A 19794-nucleotide genomic window follows, 5' to 3' on the forward strand; every position below is an offset into this window, starting at 1 on the left:
AAAAAATGTTTTACCGTAATCTAACAAAAAGCCTGGATACTATGCACAAGGTGCAAGACTTCTCTAAACATTTCATTTAAATTCCCTAGCTAATTTCCCCGATTTTTTCAGGAATTCTAAATTCCTTAAATATTCACAGGTTTTTTCCCCTGAAATTTTAAATGCAACTACTTACCATTCCCCGATTTTTCCAGAGACGAATTTTCATGGCCCATCTAGATGTTGACGGTTTCCCTTGATGCTTGGCATACTGTTTAAAACTATACGGACCAATTTTGTAAACGTAAAAACCCAAAGTAGTATGTATAATGTTTTAAAGTTTTACGTAAAACTATACGATTAACACTGGTTGCCAATTATCTTGGGATCTTCGTAAATGTGTGAATATCTTCATAATATGCTGCATATGAGTTATGCTGTTACATTGAACTCGATAGCATTAACGAACCTTAGAAACCTTTCTAAATCAATAGCCAGAACATTTATTGCCTGTTTACAGCGCAACACTAACTATTAAGACATAATATATTAGTGAGTTACCTATAACTACGAATAATTATTTGTTTATATAATATTTTTTCTTCATTTAAATGTCAGTAAATAAACTTATTTCTGACATTGTGACATACTATGTTGACAGCATATTGTCAACTAAAGATACCAGAATTCTGGTAGTCAAATGAAGATAAAGGTTAAGTAACTTCCAAAAATGCTTCAAAACTAAATAAAACCTAAGTAATACTACTCATCTCAGAACCCTGATAGTTATGTGTGAAATATTGTAAATATTATAATTAAGTTTCATTAATAAAGTAGCTTACAGGCTTTCGCGGCCATTGTCCGATAAGCTTGACTTCACATACCGAGCCGCGCCGCTGTTGTAGAATGTACCGACGTTCCGCTCCACATTGCAACAGACATCTTCAGGGTTGAGAATTAACTGAGAGCTTGAAGATAGCAGGGCTCTGTAAATATTTGCCACGAAAACAATAACGAGAAGCCTTCCATTGGTCAGCACGGACACTGTATCCCTGTTATGTGGAACAGGGATCGTGCGCACAGAACACAATACACCATATATGCATGCATAAGCGTATATACCGGGGGGAGGGGCAGTCTGGAATTAAGCAGCACCTCACTGAGGGGCCCCGCTCGCGCTTGCAAAATCGTTACTGTGAAACGGGAGTAATAAATGTAAACGTCAAAACTATGTTTAATGACAAACTTACTCTACATATTTTGAAGTTTTTTATTCACGTATGCACAAAAGCCAAACTTTAGGCAGTATACAACATACAAGTGCCCTATTCAGAGATGACTCATGTCGGTTAAAACATACGCGCGAAACTCTCTGCCCCCCCCCCCCTCCCCCTAGCTAACTTCCAAAGGTCTCTTTGCGAATCCAACAGATCTGCGTCCCTGCATGGATACTTGAGTACACTGGCGCTATGGCATTCAACGTAACGGGGCCAAAAGTCCACTGCCATGTCAGCCACCTCTAAATGCCGCGCAGTTCTGAAGTGTATATGCATGGATACACTGTACACAGAACGGCCGTGCATTTACGCAACGAGGATCGGCGGCGCGGAAGGAAGCGATCAGTATTATTGCGCGAGCGAGACCCGCGGCGCACGTGGAGAGCGATGAGAAAAAGAGAGGGGGAAGAGAGCATTTCTCCTTCCTCGTTGCACAACTGTGACGTCACGGCGCGTGGCCACGTGACTGGCTTTCTTCGCAGCTTTTTCAGACACGCGCGTCTGGCCAACCTCGCGTGGCAGTGATCGCAGAGACTAGCAGTCCCGGGTTCGAACCCAAACCGCCTTCCCGTGATTATAAGATCGTAAAAACAACCGTGCAATATTTTGAGGAAATTAAACAGTTACGGACAAGATTACAAAGATACTTCACCGTGCGGTTAAATCTAGAGGTGGTAACCGATTGTTGGCTTTTGATTCGAGAGAATGTCCTCTTATCACGTTCCCGATGTTTCGGTAAGTCTTTTCTAGCCACCTTCGTCGGCATATTTGAATTTCCCTAGACAATTACTGCAAAAAAAAAAAAAACAAGCCGAAAAGTCGGCACATTTCGTTTACGGACGTCGTCTCAAACCCCACAAGTCAGGCGGCAGCTATCCGAGGGCTCCGACAAAGACAGCCAAAGATCTAGATTTACTTCTGGCTTTGTTGGATGGTGTAAATCATGGAGGTGAGAAGTCAAGACAGTGTGTGTGTGTATTATCTTTAGCATCTTAATCATTGAGAGTCAAAATAAGAAGAACCTCCTCACCCCCTACAATGCCCATCTAGATAGCAAACACATTTTTGTTACTGAGCCGATTCCTTGCAAATATGTTTTAACATATTTTAACAATAATCATTTCATTACACGATTCAGCCGAGCGATTTCATTTTATATCTTAACCAAACATAAGCTTTACCTTTTATACACCTGAGGTATGGTCTAACCAGAGAGGCTTAAACTTTAAAACAGACACACTCCACAGTGGAAACCGGGATTTACTTAGTCCCGGGTTACGTGTACAGTTGAGGGGGGAAGGACACGCACGGCCCTCTGCACGGAGCCTACAGAACGCTGCGCTGTTTTAACGGTGAGGCCAGCCTCCCGTTACAGAAGTTATACAGGAGGGAGGGGAGGAGGCTGTGATAGGGGAGAGTTCGCACCGGGGCCTTTCACTCCCGATATTCGCAGGTAGAGCCCGCTGGCCCCTGACAACGGTAACCCCGGCCCAACCCCCCCCCCCCCAATCTTGTTCCTTTTTACTTAGTAACGTTACATTTCCCACCTTCCCAGAACGCCAGCGAGTAAGCTCGTATTCTGTAATTTGGCTGGTGTTAAAATTCTGTCGAGTGGTCGGACCACTGGCCTCCCACCAAGGCAATTTAGGATTCTACTTCCCAGAGTAGGGAGAACCTGTGGGAAGCGTGGCGGACGTTGCCGTGAGTTGGGGGGGAAAGGGTCTCTCTCTCGAGGCGCTCCAGTCCCCCATCATTGCTTTCCGATAATGCTCCATTCTCGTCACACTTCGTCGCCTAACTGACCCTGAAGTCAACGAGACAAACCAAACAAAAATATATACAACAGCAAGTCCAACTAACAGAATTCCCTGTATCAAAGTCCTTAATATTTCACTAACCGAAAAATTTAATAACTCCATAGAAAACAAACTATATCAATGTTGTGCTTCTTTCTAACACCGCCATAGTCAGATAGTACAGACATGTGAATTTTTCAATGTCTTCAGTAAACTGTTCCTACACTTACCATCTGCCAATTTTCCCAAGTTGTACCCGTTTTACATGTCCCAGCATTTTCCCCCCGTCTCGTTTATCTATCTGGCAAGATAACATATAGTGGCATTTATTATAAAACACAGTTCAACATACTTGCATATAAAATTGACTACAAAATGTTTTCCTGCACTCATCTCCATCAACCCTATACAACCGTCAGTCAGATTAAATTATATGGTAACATTTCGAATACAGGTCCGAAATGGATAGCAAAATTAACTAAGATTTATTTATTAATTAATATTTACAGTAAATTACAACAATTTAAATGAGTGTACACAAACTAATCTCACTAATATTACTCTCACCACTGGAGCTCGTCTCGACAGAGGCGCTCTCTATACTGTTCGTACATTACTACGCACCCCGGGCCCAACTGCTTCACACAACTCACTCGTCCGCCACGCAGCAATACAGTCACAGATATTACGATCTTCGCACACGAAGCTCATCTCTGGTCACCCGCTATCGATCACCCAAAGAGGGTCACTCACCCTCCTCGCTTCACTGCAGCTCGCTTTACACCTCTAAGGTCCCGCCATGGGAAGGTTATCTTATATCTTAGCCTTCCGCCTTCAGAAGTGTCGCGTTATTAAAGTCGCACGAAGCTGCAAGAACAATGATGTCCTAGTTACGCCACTTCACGCGACGGGGCTATGGAAACCTGCCGAACCCTCCAGAGACCCCGGGACAGAAATAGACCCACTAATGGGACTTCCATGTAGCGATTGTGAGGGGAAAAAAGGGAGATGGGGTTACCTTGCCAGTTTATTGGGGAGTTTGGGTTGGTGATTCCCTATAAGGCCCGGTGCACACATGCGGACATTGTCCGCGCGGTGCCGCTGCGGCACCGGAGATGCATTTTAGGAAGGTTTGACTGATAAGAAATAATGCACACACAGCTGCGGCACCGCAGCGGCACCGCATGTCCATTGCACGTTCACTGTGCTTACATTTTTGTCCGAAGATCCCACAGGAACGCTGCGGCGCCACACGTCCAACACGTTCCTTAGTACATTGGTGTCAATCGAGCAATGCACACGTGCGGTCGATTGCCGCAAAGTGAGATGGCAGCATCACGTGAATTTGAAGACATATTAGATGTTGAACTCTTAATTGCAGAAGTTAAAAGTTATCTAGAGATATGGAACGTAGCCGTTGAAGAATACCATAATCGTAATAAAAAAAATAAGTGCGTGGATCAACATGTGCCGTAAATTTTGCGAATCGTCTGACGAAAAGGATGACAAGGCATTTTAATGAATGCCTATATGCTAATTATATAAATACAGACAAGAAAGTAGTGTATCCAATAAAATTTGTATACTAGGTACACAAAGAATACCCGTTTACGTTTGTACACATCCATCTCGTTAGTCGGCATTATTCAGAGTGTGGGATATTTGTCCGTACTGTGTGAATGTGTTTCTGCGGCAACGTTGCGGCGCCGCAGCGGCAGCGCGGACAATGTCCGCATGTGTGCACCGGGCCTAAATTCCCCAGGCCCGCGCGCTGTTCTGGCTGGCCGGACCTCGTCTCCAGCAGCCTTGGAACTCTTATATTTGATAGAACTTTCAAACGACACATTGTTGATTGTCATCAGGCAAAGTAGCACTTTGGTCTAAGTATTACACAAGTGTTTGTATCTTATGTTAAATTAATGTCAGTACGAACCAAATACAAATTATTAACGACACGTGAATTCTAAAACATTAAGATACAACATAGTATGAAAAATAACCGATAATGTCGAGTTAGGTATGGTCAATTACCTAACTCCTCCCTGTTTCCAGTTTTCCCTGTCCATGGGAACCCTCGCGCTACAAAACAGCCGCGTCAATCCACCCGGAAATAACGCCTAGCACAGAACCGTGAAGTGTGGGATTTTAAATCGGCCTGCGACGCTGAATAAGGAGTTTTATATATATATATATCTTTTAGCTCGTCCGCTATCGCTGTCGGTTCCAATTTCCTTTTTTATCCTATAAAAAAAGTAACTGCGAGCTGCCTTGAAACAATATCACGCGGGGGCTGTGCAGCCTTATCTCCCCGCTGATAACCAGCTGGTCCGTACACCACGCCCCTGAACAGAGCGTTGACGTCATACCAATCAGCTGATCGCAAATTTCTCCCAAGAAATACATATTCGGTTATACTGCACCGTACTCAAGTCAAGTAACTTGACTAAAAAATTTTAAGTTCCCGATAGTAGTACTCGGGGTCTATGTATCATTTTGCCAGTGTGTTCAGTCAAAACAGTGTTTGTAAACAACTTTTTGTGGCTGTCGGCTTTCGTAACACACACATGTTGCCTTGCAAGCGACATTAGCGAAACATGGTTATCACTTGTACACCTTTTAAGAGCTGTCAAATGAGACACGTTACATGACTCAAACTATACCCAACCAACCACACCAAGAGAAATGCCAGTTTACATCTTTAATTTTTTTATGATAACTATGTATAATTATTACTATACAAACCCGAAATTTTGCGTATTAAATTGTTTCTGCGAACGTTCAGACTGACAACTCAATATTGTGACATACATACTAAAACCATCAAATTGATGTAGCAACATACTTAGCTTAATAATGTATTAGCTATTTTATAAGGAATATTTAGCTGTCAAGGTCAACGTTCGCTGAACTGAGAGTTAAAACAGCAAAGCGGTGTTGTTTACCTGAGAATCGTTGAGACTCTCCAGGGCTTGCATGACGCTCTGTTCCGGTCGCTGCGCCTGAAACAGAAACCACAACTTTTACTTATTTTGTGAAACGTCTTGTAGACAACTAAGTCATCACAGTCTTAAGGGAGTGTTTCTGCAATTGTTTTGTTTACAGTTTTGAATTGATACTTTTTCATCTAAAAAAATTTCTAAAATGGCGTCAGACATGGGATAGTGAAGTTATGCAGAAAAAAAATCCCCCACCACCACCTCTAAAAAAAAAAAATCATTAAACTTTAAATCTTAAGACATTAGGTAAATTTTGTCCAAACAGATTTATGACCAATTCCTAAAAATATACAAATCACGACAAACGCTACAAGCACAGTTGTTTATCACACGAATACATAATATCATTTTACGCTGGCGTTAAAATTAAAATTGGTTTAAGTTTTGCCAATCCGTTAAATATACAAATATTGAATGTATTGAGGCATTGATAAAATTTCCTTGTAGTTATACATTATAAATTAATGTATATTATTGCGAAATTGTTTACAATTCATTTGTGTAGTTTACTTTATTGCAACCTACTCAGAACTATTTGTTCCAGTAAAAAGCAGCTTATAAAACAGTAATTCCCAAGTTTAAAATTTCAACGATTAGCCTGTTGAGAGCAATTAAAATAATATACATGCTAACTGGATTATCAACATAGCTGTTTTATCACGTTTTGAAGTTTAGTTTGTATACTTTACGTTTATATCAGTCCAATGCTGACTCCAAGTGTAACATGAACATACCAAGGCGACAATCTAATGGCTGCAATTAATAACGCGTACAAATTTAATAAAAACGCGAAACATAGAAATAATAACGAGTTAAGGTTCTGTCACACACACACCATGTTATTAATTTTCCATGAAATTATCTTGTTATAAGTACAATTCCTTTAAATTATTCACCACAGCTCTCTTACATGTTGTGCTTCGTTACAAATTTTGTCGCTAGATATTAACCAAGATGTATCTGATATAATAAACACACGTATTTTTTTTTAATTCTGACTAATAATGTATTACGCTGGATTTTACAGAGCGCAAAAAACAGTAAATATATGATGTCAAAATTTGGGACAAAACACTAAATGGAAGAGCGCTATCGCGATCAATTTACAGTAACGTCCCTTAAATAAAAGTTAAGATTAAAAAATGAAAACCAGCAATGCGTGACATAGGCGTATCCAGGGGGAGGGGGGGGGTGTGTGTGTGTTGGAGGTTACCGAAATAAGGCAAGAAAATTATGAACACTCATGTCATTCGAGCTCAATTTCTAAACGCAGAGCAACGAGAGAAATAACGGCACCAAGCAGCCCAAAAGGTAAGAAAAACGTAAACAAATTTGAATTGCAGTGGTTGGTTCATGATAGGTCAGTCTAAATTCTCAAATCGCTGTGATTGGTCTATGGAATAATCAGTTCAACTCTACTTTTATTATGTTTTAGATTTGCTTAGTAGAATTGGGCATTGAGTAACAGTAGTGATTGCGACCTAATTTCATACAAAACTCTATAAAACTATTTAAACGTGGGGGGAGGGATGGGACGTTTTTTGGTCGTTTTGTCAAGTCAGGTACTTTCATTTAAATACTGTACATCTGCACGTATAACACGAAGAAAAACGTTTGATTATCTATCGCAAGGTGCGTAATTTTAAACGACTGTTACAAACATTGAAAAGCTGAAATGTAAATTTCTCGCCTCATATAAAAGGGACCTCGATTAGTGCAACGTGGTGTGAAGTTGCGTTTGAGTCAGAAGCTTAATGGCTCAACTGAATGTGTAGGTGTTAGCGAATATTTTAATAGAATAGAAATTAATATATATATAATATACTAGCTGCCCGACCCAGCTTCGCACGGCTATACTAATGGGGGAAAATGAGACTAAATAGCCCATTTACAGTAATAATAAATGAAATAAAATGCAATTAATTTCGACAAAAATTTATTACAATGCTTTGTAATGTACCGGAGAAAAAACGAATAGCACTGATGGTTTCCCGATTCTCGAGCACGCAACGTACAACTGATGTACCCGTACTTCGCTACGGCAGTCTACAGGCAGAACACTTGCGCCGCTCATTATACATGCCCCTCCTTTGGGTACGCCACTGCCGCACCTCGAATGGAATAAAAAAATCAAAGCAATGCTCGTTGCCATGGAGACGCAGAAGGCATAAACAATGCAAAATCCCGCTGTCCCACTGTTGCCCGGGCTTAACCACCCTTGGGAGTTGATTTTCGGAAAACGTCATCCTGCATTACATGAAGAACATTACTGTCAAGTTCAAGTCTGTAGGATATAAAATTGGAAAAAAAAGGGCAATTTTTGATATTTAAAGTCCCTGTAAAATTTCAAAAGTGATGAGGACTGCACTCAGAGGGAATTAGTTGTTGCCATAGAGACGAATGAAGCATCAACAAAGCAACAGCCGTTGCCATGGTGATTTTCTACCAAAAACTGTAATTTTGATATTTTACGCCCCCAAAACTCCCTTTTGGAGCTGATTTTCGGAAAATCATATCTTAGTGAGCGTCTACATACATCACAAAATGAGTAACTATGCTCAGTTTCAATCGGTTGAAAGATTTCAAGTCAATCGTACTGAGTCAGTCAGCGGTATTTCGCACAAATATATTTTTAAATTTAAATAATTTTACATAAAATAATAATTAAATCTATACAGAAATATGCCTCGAGTAGTATATGAATGGGGCTCCGAGATCAGGGTTCAGGGTGTGGAGCCGAGAGCCGGCTCCGCCATCTTGGATTCTGACGTCACGGCGGCCATCTTGGATTGTGACGTCACGGCGGCCATCTTGGATAAGCGTAACGTGACACTTTTTCGTGCGTGCAGCCGGCGTAACGGGGCACAGTGTAACGGGACACCGCGTAACGGGACACATCGTAACGGTACAAGTAGATCACGGCGGCCATTTTGGATCCGTCATCTTGGATCCGCCATTTTGGATGACGTCATTGTGTTCTCGAAAATTCCGGTGATGTGTTTTCCGCCATATTGGATGATGACGTCACCGTTGCAATTTTCGTTACAGTCGCAATCTTGAAATTTGGACGCCATCTTAAAAATCTTTATTTATTATCCGATTTCAATGAAAAAAATTCCAAAATTCATCAAAAAATTAACATATTTGAATTCTGTTTGATTATATCGATATACGTCCTTGGTTCGATTCCCGACGAGAGTAAACAGTCGATCCTTCCTCCATGAAAGCTACCTAGACTGATCTATCACCACCAATACCAAGGTATATATCGTCAACTGATATGACATCATGTCCGCCATCTTGTCTTCATCCACTGGAGACCACCATCTTGTTTTCATCTGCTAGATTGTGCCGATATCATGTAGTATAATTATCTGGTCACCACACCTTTGACCTTGACCTTGAACTTTGACCTTGACCTAGAACGTTGACCCTGACCTTGAAATTTGACCATTACCTTGAAATTTGACCATTACCCTGAAATTTTACCCTGACCTTGAAATTTGACCCTGACCTTGAAATTTGTCCTTGACCTTGAAATTTGTCCTTGACCTTGAAATTTGTCCTTGACCTTGAAATTTGACCTTGACCTTGAAATTTGTCCTTGACCTTGAAATTTGACCTTGACCTTGAAATTTGACCTTGACCTTGAAATTTGACCTTGACCTTGAACTTTGACCTTGACCTTGAAATTTGACCTTGACCTTGAAATTTGACTGACCTTGAAATTTTATTTTGTCCTTGAAATTTGACTTTGTCCTAGTCGACCATCATGGATCCGACATTTTATGTTCAGTACATGCTACCAGGAGCGACTACCTGCTGGAGTACACCATCTTGTGCGTGTACTCGTATTATAGAGTACATTTCCATCTGGTTAATTTTATTCTAACCCGCTACATTGCAGTAATCATTTATTACCGAGGTGCCCCCGCCATCCTGAAATTTGGGCGACATCTTGGAATAGTGTAATTATTTAGCTAGAAATGCGGGAAAAATTCCAATAGACTCCGAAAAAAAAATCAATTAATTCACAAATTGAATCGATGGATCCCTGTCCACGGTTCGATTCTTGACCAGAGACAGTTGTAACTAATTATTAAATAAATGTTAGGTTCTGTTTTCCATTACCTTTCGCGGAGTTTATTAATCATTCACTCTACGAAAATCAACTCAAGCCAATATACCGGACCAACGAATTAAATCAGTGCCGATTAGCCTATTATGAAAGTCTAATTTTTCAATAATCTGAATAACATAAAAGCCGTTCATGTACAAAGCCACACATATAGATCAATTGCCTTCAGTCCATGAGACCGAGTCATGTCATTATCAGACGTATAGGCTAGTCATTTCAGGACCACATGACCTTCGTAATCCATCGTGACATTTTTATACATTCTAAAGGACCAAGTAACCTTGTAAAATATTTTAGTAACACCAAGAGGTGATAAACTAGTAAATATTCAATCACTACATTTTGTACTACGCGCAATCAACAAAAAAGGAAGCACCAACAACGAAAAGACAGCACCACCAACGAAAAGGCAGCACATTTGGAAGCACCGACAACGAAAAGGCAGCACATTTGGAAGCACCGACTACGAAAAGGCAGCACATTTGGAAGCACCGACTACGAAAAGGCAGCACATTTGGAAGCACCGACTACGAAAAGGCAGCACATTTGGAAGCACCGACTACGAAAAGGCAGCACATTTGGAAGCACCGACTACGAAAAGGCAGCACATTTGGAAGCACCGACTACGAAAAGGCAGCACATTTGGAAGCACCGACTACGAAAAGGCAGCACATTTGGAAGCACCGTCATCGAAAAGGCAGCACATTTGGAAGCACCGACAACGAAAAGGCAGCACATTAGGAAGCACCGACAACGAAAAGGCAGCACATTTGGAAGCACCGACAACGAAAAGGCAGCACATTTGGAAGCACCGACAACGAAAAGGCAGCACATTTGGAAGCACCGACAACGAAAAGGCAGCACATTTGGAAGCACCGACAACGAAAAGGCAGCACATTTGGAAGCACCGACAACGAAAAGGCAGCACATTTGGAAGCACCGACAACGAAAAGGCAGCACATTTGGAAGCACCGACTACGAAAAGGCAGCACATTTGGAAGCACCGACTACGAAAAGGCAGCACATTTAGAAGCACCGTCATCGAAAAGGCAGCACATTTGGAAGAACCGACAACGAAAAGGCAGCACATTTGGAAGCACCGACAACGAAAAGGCAGCACATTTGGAAGCACCGACAACGAAAAGGCAGCACATTTGGAAGCACCGACAACGAAAAGGCAGCACATTTGGAAGCACCGACAACGAAAAGGCAGCACATTTGGAAGCACCGTCATCGAAAAGGCAGCACATTTGGAAGCACCGACAACGAAAAGGCAGCACATTTGGAAGCACCGTCATCGAAAAGGCAGCACATTTGGAAGCACCGACAACGAAAATGCAGCACATTTGGAAGCACCGACAACGAAAAGGCAGCACATTTGGAAGCACCGACAACGATAAAGGCAGCACATTTGGAAGCACCGACTACGAAAAGGCAGCACATTTGGAAGCACCGTCATCGAAAAGGCAGCACATTTGGAAGCACCGTCATCGAAAAGGCAGCACATTTGGAAGCACCGACAACGAAAAGGCAGCACATTTGGAAGCACCGACAACGAAAAGGCAGCACATTTGGAAGCACCGACAACAAAAAGGCAGCACATTTGGAAGCACCGACAACGAAAAGGCAGCACATTTGGAAGCACCGACAACGAAAAGGCAGCACATTTGGAAGCACCGACAACGAAAAGGCAGCACATTTGGAAGCACCGACTACGAAAAGGCAGCACATTTGGAAGCACCGACTACGAAAAGGCAGCACATTTGGAAGCACCGACAACGAAAAGGCAGCACATTTGGAAGCACCGACAACGAAAAGGCAGCACATTTGGAAGCACCGACAACGAAAAGGCAGCACATTTGGAAGCACCGACAACGAAAAGGCAGCACATTTGGAAGCACCGACTACGAAAAGGCAGCACATTTGGAAGCACCGACTACGAAAAGGCAGCACATTTGGAAGCACCGACAACGAAAAGGCAGCACATTTGGAAGCACCGACAACGAAAAGGCAGCACATTTGGAAGCACTGACAACGAAAAGGCAGCACATTTGGAAGCACCGACAACGAAAAGGCAGCACATTTGGAAGCACCGACAACGAAAAGGCAGCACATTTGGAAGCACCGACAACGAAAAGGCAGCACATTTGGAAGCACCAACAACGAAAAGGCAGCACATTGGAAGCACCGACAACGAAAAGGCAGCACATTTGGAAGCACCGCCAACGAAAAGGCAGCACATTTTGGATGCATCATCGAATAAGGAAGCACATTTGGAAGCTCCATCAACTAAAAAAGGCAAAAAGGAAGCACAAGTTACGAGATCTAAGTCTTAGTAAGAAATCATAATACAAGAAATAAAAACATTACATTCTTATAATTTAAATTATTTATTTTATTGCTTTACATTATACAAATGCAAGTAAAACAAGTCAATATTGTATGTAGCCAGCATTCCTCAGTTCCTTGAGTATGAAGGATATTTCTTTGATGCACGAATAGTTTCCTGCACAAAGCGAACCATGTAGTAGTCTTAGCCGGTCAACCAATATGTTTGGATCTTTCCATGATGTGTAATCATTCTCTTCTACCACCATCTTCCTTGCACCTTTATAATAAATATTATGATCTCTGGTGTCTTCCGTTTTACCACCAACCTCAGGGTAACTTTCATGTTTGAGACGGTGATCATCACAAGCTTGATCAGATTTATTTAATATATCACGTCGTTTCCATCGTTTCGGTCTCAGGACACCGCCACATTCTTCGATCTTGGCAGCTTTAGGTGCTTCATCATAGTCTATGTCTTTGTCAACAGCCTCAGAGTCACTGTAACAATCACCGTAGAAGGAATCGTCTTCACCCAATTTACCGTAATAATTCGATGTTGATGATGTTGAAGTGTCTTCATCGTCTTCGTGCGTCCTTTTTAGGAGTCCATCATTTTTACAAAGTAGGAAAGATCTACTTGAATTCGGCTGGAATATATTCTTACTTTTCACGTTAAGGATTCTTCCATTGTCTTCATTCTTCCGTAAATCATCAACCTTCTTCAATTTAAGTTCTTTGTCGAGATCGGAAGAGCCAAGAAAATTATTGTCGTAATGCAGATCACTCTTCCTTAGGCTAGTAGATTCATCGTTGTCCTCTAGCTTGTACGCAGGCTTGGCGCTACAAGTTCTACCATGTCTTTTTAGGCTCTCTCTCCGTGTAAACGACTTGCTACATCGAACACAACTTATCATATTGCGCAGTGGATTTTTAACACAGTCATTCTTCTCGTGTTGTCTTTTATTCTTTCTCAAGATAAACTCTTTACTGCAAAACTTACACCTATGTTCTTTCGAAACAGCATCAGATCCCAAATCGGAATTCATATTAGTTACTGAGACTAATGCCAGATACCAATTGAGTGTTTTAAATTAAATTCAATACTTAAATAGAAATTTTTTCATATTTCATCAGCGAGAATTAATATATCTCATGCAAAAGTACTTTATGCATGTAGTTCTGCTTTTCAACAACAGATATCGCCACATGTTGCTTGCAGGTAAATACTATTTAGTTATTTTATGCGGGATGCGGGATGCTCACTAACGATCGCAAAAGAAGGATGGCTTCGTTAGACTCCAAGGAAAAGGAAGTTCGTCTTGCATGTTGGTGCTCCACAGATGTCTCATGGCGTAATATTAATTTGACTGAGTAATGATATTTGTTAATTCCACCTGATAAAAATATTGCAAGTTTTGATTTAGTAGCAGAAATTATCGAATTAAATGTAACTCCAAATAAAATGACATGTCTCATTAGAACAAAAAAAAATCCATGCAGAGAGCGGTTTCTCAGAATAGTCAGAAACACTTGAAGAAACCACAGGAATGATTGCAAGAACACGGGAAAAACCATCAAAATATTGTCAAGAATAATCAGGAGCACACTGAGAAAACCACTATAATATTAACAATAATAATCGGAAGCACACGGAGAAAACCATCATAATATTGGCAAGAATAATCAGGAGCACACGAAGAAAACCGCCACAAGTTTTCTTTGATATCATTAAAATACAAAAAAAAATTAATAAAAAATAAAAACGAAAAAAAATTCAAACATTCTGGCTTGTACTAGAACTCTATCTTTGCTCAACAATGAGAAGTTCACAAGCTAGCAGAATGTTTGAATTTTTTTTCGTTTTTATTTTTTATTAATTTTTTTTGTATTTTAATGATATCAAAGAAAACTTGTGGCGGTTTTCTTCGTGTGCTCCTGATTATTCTTGCCAATATTATGATGGTTTTCTCCGTGTGCTTCCGATTATTATTGTTAATATTATAGTGGTTTTCTCAGTGTGCTCCTGATTATTCTTGACAATATTTTGATGGTTTTTCCCGTGTTCTTGCAATCATTCCTGTGGTTTCTTCAAGTGTTTCTGACTATTCTGAGAAACCGCTCTCTGCATGGATTTTTTTTTGTTCTAATGAGACATGTCATTTTATTTGGAGTTACATTTAATTCGATAATTTCTGCTACTAAATCAAAACTTGCAATATTTTTATCAGGTGGAATTAACAAATATCATTACTCAGTCAAATTAATATTACGCCATGAGACATCTGTGGAGCACCAACATGCAAGACGAACTTCCTTTTCCTTGGAGTCTAACGAAGCCATCCTTCTTTTGCGATCGTTAGTGAGCATCCCGCATCCCGCATAAAATAACTAAATATTATTTACCTGCAAGCAACATGTGGCGATATCTGTTGTTGAAAAGCAGAACTACATGCATAAAGTACTTTTGCATGAGATATATTAATTCTCGCTGATGAAATATGAAAAAATTTCTATTTAAGTATTGAATTTAATTTAAAACACTCAATTGGTATCTGGCATTAGTCTCAGTAACTAATATGAATTCCGATTTGGGATCTGATGCTGTTTCGAAAGAACATAGGTGTAAGTTTTGCAGTAAAGAGTTTATCTTGAGAAAGAATAAAAGACAACACGAGAAGAATGACTGTGTTAAAAATCCACTGCGCAATATGATAAGTTGTGTTCGATGTAGCAAGTCGTTTACACGGAGAGAGAGCCTAAAAAGACATGGTAGAACTTGTAGCGCCAAGCCTGCGTACAAGCTAGAGGACAACGATGAATCTACTAGCCTAAGGAAGAGTGATCTGCATTACGACAATAATTTTCTTGGCTCTTCCGATCTCGACAAAGAACTTAAATTGAAGAAGGTTGATGATTTACGGAAGAATGAAGACAATGGAAGAATCCTTAACGTGAAAAGTAAGAATATATTCCAGCCGAATTCAAGTAGATCTTTCCTACTTTGTAAAAATGATGGACTCCTAAAAAGGACGCACGAAGACGATGAAGACACTTCAACATCATCAACATCGAATTATTACGGTAAATTGGGTGAAGACGATTCCTTCTACGGTGATTGTTACAGTGACTCTGAGGCTGTTGACAAAGACATAGACTATGATGAAGCACCTAAAGCTGCCAAGATCGAAGAATGTGGCGGTATCCTGAGACCGAAACGATGGAAACGACGTGATATATTAAATAAATCTGATCAAGCTTGTGATGATCACCGTCTCAAACATGAAAGTTACCCTGAGGTTGGTGGTAAAACGGAAGACACCAGAGATCATAATATTTATTATAAAATTGCAAGGAAGATGGTGGTAGAAGAGAATGATTACACATCATGGAAAGATCCAAACATATTGGTTGACCGGCTAAGACTACTACATGGTTCGCTTTGTGCAGGTAACTATTCGTGCATCAAAGAAATATCCTTCATACTCAAGGAACTGAGGAATGCTGGCTACATACAATATTGACTTGTTTTACTTGCATTTGTATAATGTAAAGCAATAAAATAAATAATTCAAATTATAAGAATGTAATGTTTTTATTTCTTGTATTATGATTTCTTACTAAGACTTAGATCTCGTAACTTGTGCTTCCTTTTTGCCTTTTTTAGTTGATGGAGCTTCCAAATGTGCTTCCTTATTCGATGATGCATCCAAAATGTGCTGCCTTTTCGTTGGCGGTGCTTCCAAATGTGCTGCCTTTTCGTTGTCGGTGCTTCCAATGTGCTGCCTTTTCGTTGTCGGTGCTTCCAAATGTGCTGCCTTTTCGTTGTCGGTGCTTCCAAATGTGCTGCCTTTTCGTTGTCGGTGCTTCCAAATGTGCTGCCTTTTCGTTGTCGGTGCTTCCAAATGTGCTACCTTTTCGTTGTCAGTGCTTCCAAATGTGCTGCCTTTTCGATGACGGTGCTTCCAAATGTGCTGCCTTTTCGTAGTCGGTGCTTCCAAATGTGCTGCCTTTTCGTTCTCGGTGCTTCCAAATGTGCTGCCTTTTCGTTGTCGGTGCTTCCAAATGTGCTGCCTTTTCGTTGTCGGTGCTTCCAAATGTGCTGCCTTTTGTTGTCGGTGCTTCCAAATGTGCTGCCTTTTGTTGTCGGTGCTTCCAAATGTGCTGCCTTTTCGATGACGGTGCTTCCAAATGTGCTGCCTTTTCGTAGTCGGTGCTTCCAAATGTGCTGCCTTTTCGTAGTCGGTGCTTCCAAATGTGCTGCCTTTTCGTAGTCGGTGCTTCCAAATGTGCTGCCTTTTCGTTGTCGGTGCTTCCAAATGTGCTGCCTTTTCGTTGTCGGTGCTTCCAAATGTGCTGCCTTTTCGATGACGGTGCTTCCAAATGTGCTGCCTTTTCGTTGTCGGTGCTTCCAAATGTGCTGTCTTTTCGTTGTCGGTGCTTCCAAATGTGCTGCCTTTTCGTAGTCGGTGCTTCCAAATGTGCTGCCTTTTCGTTGTCGGTGCTTCCAAATGTGCTGCCTTTTCGTTGTCGGTGCTTCCAAATGTGCTGCCTTTTCGATGACGGTGCATCTAAATGTGCTGCCTTTTCGATGACGGTGCTTCTAAATGTGCTGCCTTTTCGTAGTCGGTGCTTCCAAATGTGCTGCCTTTTCGTTGTCGGTGCTTCCAAATGTGCTGCCTTTTCGTTGTCGGTGCTTCCAAATGTGCTGCCTTTTCGTTGTCGGTGCTTCCAAATGTGCTGCCTTTTCGTTGTCGGTGCTTCCAAATGTGCTGCCTTTTTGTTGTCGGTGCTTCCAAATGTGCTGCCTTTTCGTTGTCGGTGCTTCCAAATGTGCTGCCTTTTCGTTGTCGGTGCTTCCAAATGTGCTGCCTTTTCGATGACGGTGCTTCCAAATGTGCTGCCTTTTCGTTGTCGGTGCTTCCAAATGTGCTGCCTTTTCGTAGTCGGTGCTTCCAAATGTGCTGCCTTTTCGTAGTCGGTGCTTCCAAATGTGCTGCCTTTTCGTAGTCGGTGCTTCCAAATGTGCTGCCTTTTCGTAGTCGGTGCTTCCAAATGTGCTGCCTTTTCGTAGTCGGTGCTTCCAAATGTGCTGCCTTTTCGTAGTCGGTGCTTCCAAATGTGCTGCCTTTTCGTTGTCGGTGCTTCCAAATGTGCTGCCTTTTCGTTGTCGGTGCTTCCAAATGTGCTGCCTTTTCGTTGGTGGTGCTGTCTTTTCGTTGTTGGTGCTTCCTTTTTTGTTGATTGCGCGTAGTACAAAATGTAGTGATTGAATATTTACTAGTTTATCACCTCTTGGTGTTACTAAAATATTTTACAAGGTTACTTGGTCCTTTAGAATGTATAAAAATGTCACGATGGATTACGAAGGTCATGTGGTCCTGAAATGACTAGCCTATACGTCTGATAATGACATGACTCGGTCTCATGGACTGAAGGCAATTGATCTATATGTGTGGCTTTGTACATGAACGGCTTATATGTTATTCAGATTATTGAAATATTAGACTTTCATAATAGGCTAATCGGCATTGATTTAATTCGTTGGTCCGGTATATTGACTTGAGTTGATTTTCGTAGAGTGAACGATTAATAAACTCCGCGAAAGGTAATGGAAAACAGAACCTAACATTTATTTAATAATTAGTTACAACTGTCTCTGGTCAAGAATCGAACCGTGGACAGGGATCCATCGATTCAATTTGTGAATTAATTGATTTTTTTTTCGGAGACTATTGGAATTTTTCCCGCATTTCTAGCTAAATAATTACACTATTCCAAGATGTCGCCCAAATTTCAGGATGGCGGGGGCACCTCGGTAATAAATGATAACTGCAATGTAGCGGGTTAGAATAAAATTAACCAGATGGAAATGTACTCTATAATACGAGTACACGCACAAGATGGTGTACTCCAGCAGGTAGTCGCTCCTGGTAGCATGTACTGAACATAAAATGTCGGATCCATGATGGTCGACTAGGACAAAGTCAAATTTCAAGGACAAAATAAAATTTCAAGGTCGTCAAATTTCAAGGTCAAGGTCAAATTTCAAGGTCGAGGTCAAATTTCAAGGTCGAGGCCAAATTTCAAGGTCAAGGCCAAATTTCAAGGTCAAGGTCAAATTTCAAGGTCAAGGTCAAATTTCAAGGTCAAGGCCAAATATCAAGGTCAAGGCCAAATATCAAGGTCAAGGTCAAATTTCAAGGTCAAGGTCAAATTTCAAGGTCAGGGTCAAATTTCAAGGTCAGGGTCAAAGTTCAAGGTCAAGGTCAAAGGTGTGGTGACCAGATAATTATACTACATGATATCGGCACAATCTAGCAGATGAAAACAAGATGGTGGTCTCCAGTGGATGAAGACAAGATGGCGGACATGATGTCATATCAGTTTACGATATATACCTTGGTATTGGTGGTGATAGATCAGTCTAGGTAGCTTTCATGGAGGATCGACTGTTTACTCTCGTCGGGAATCGAACCAAGGACGTACATCGATATAATCAAACAGAATTCAAATATGTTAATTTTTTGATGAATTTTGGAATTTTTTTCATTAAAATCGGATAATAAATAAAGATTTTCAAGATGGCGTCCAAATTTCAAGATGGCGACCGTAACGAAAATTGCAACGGTGACGTCATCATCCAATATGGCGGAAAACACATCACCGGAATTTTCGAGAACACAATGACGTCATCCAAAATGGCGTATCCAAGATGACGGATCCAAAATGGCCGCCGTGATCTACTTGTCCCGTTACGATGTGTCCCGTTACGCGGTGTCCCGTTACACTGTGCCCCGTTACGCCGGCTGCACGCACGAAAAAGTGTCACGTTACGCTTATCCAAGATGGCCGCCGTGACGTCACAATCCAAGATGGCCGCCGTGACGTCAGAATCCAAGATGGCGGAGCCGGCTCTCGGCTCCACACCCTGAACCCTGATCTCGGAGCCCCATTCATATACTACTGCCTCGAATTGAAAAAAAATAGATCTAAGCGATGCCCGTTGCCATGAAGACACACAAGGCATAAACAATGCAAAATCCCGTTGTCATGGAGATGGAGTACCCACTGTTGCCTTGCCTTGGGAGCTGATTTTCGGAGAACGCTGTCATTAATCGAAATAAAATGAAGCCTATATATAAAGTTGGACAAAAATACAAATATTTGTACGAAATTTCATTAAAATCAATGCAGTAGTTTCAGAAATTAGCCCGGACAAACATCGTGACACGAGATTTTTATATATAAAGATTTAATTCTGTTTTGCTACACTTGAA

The 19794-nt window shown here is 41.1% G+C and overlaps 1 protein-coding gene across 2 annotated transcripts in view; it reads right to left on the minus strand.

Moving 5' to 3' along the window:
* LOC134527731 (midnolin homolog) overlaps positions 1–19794 on the minus strand; it is a 109965-nt gene that overhangs the window by 56490 nt on the left and 33681 nt on the right. For both annotated transcript variants that reach the window (XM_063360651.1, XM_063360650.1), the window contains exon 3: positions 5995–6051. In XM_063360651.1, coding sequence (XP_063216721.1) covers positions 5995–6051 — 57 coding nt within the window. The remainder of the gene's footprint in view (positions 1–5994; positions 6052–19794) is intronic.

Source organism: Bacillus rossius, chromosome 1 (assembly GCF_032445375.1).
Source record: "Bacillus rossius redtenbacheri isolate Brsri chromosome 1, Brsri_v3, whole genome shotgun sequence".
Lineage (NCBI taxonomy): Eukaryota > Metazoa > Arthropoda > Insecta > Phasmatodea > Bacillidae > Bacillus > Bacillus rossius.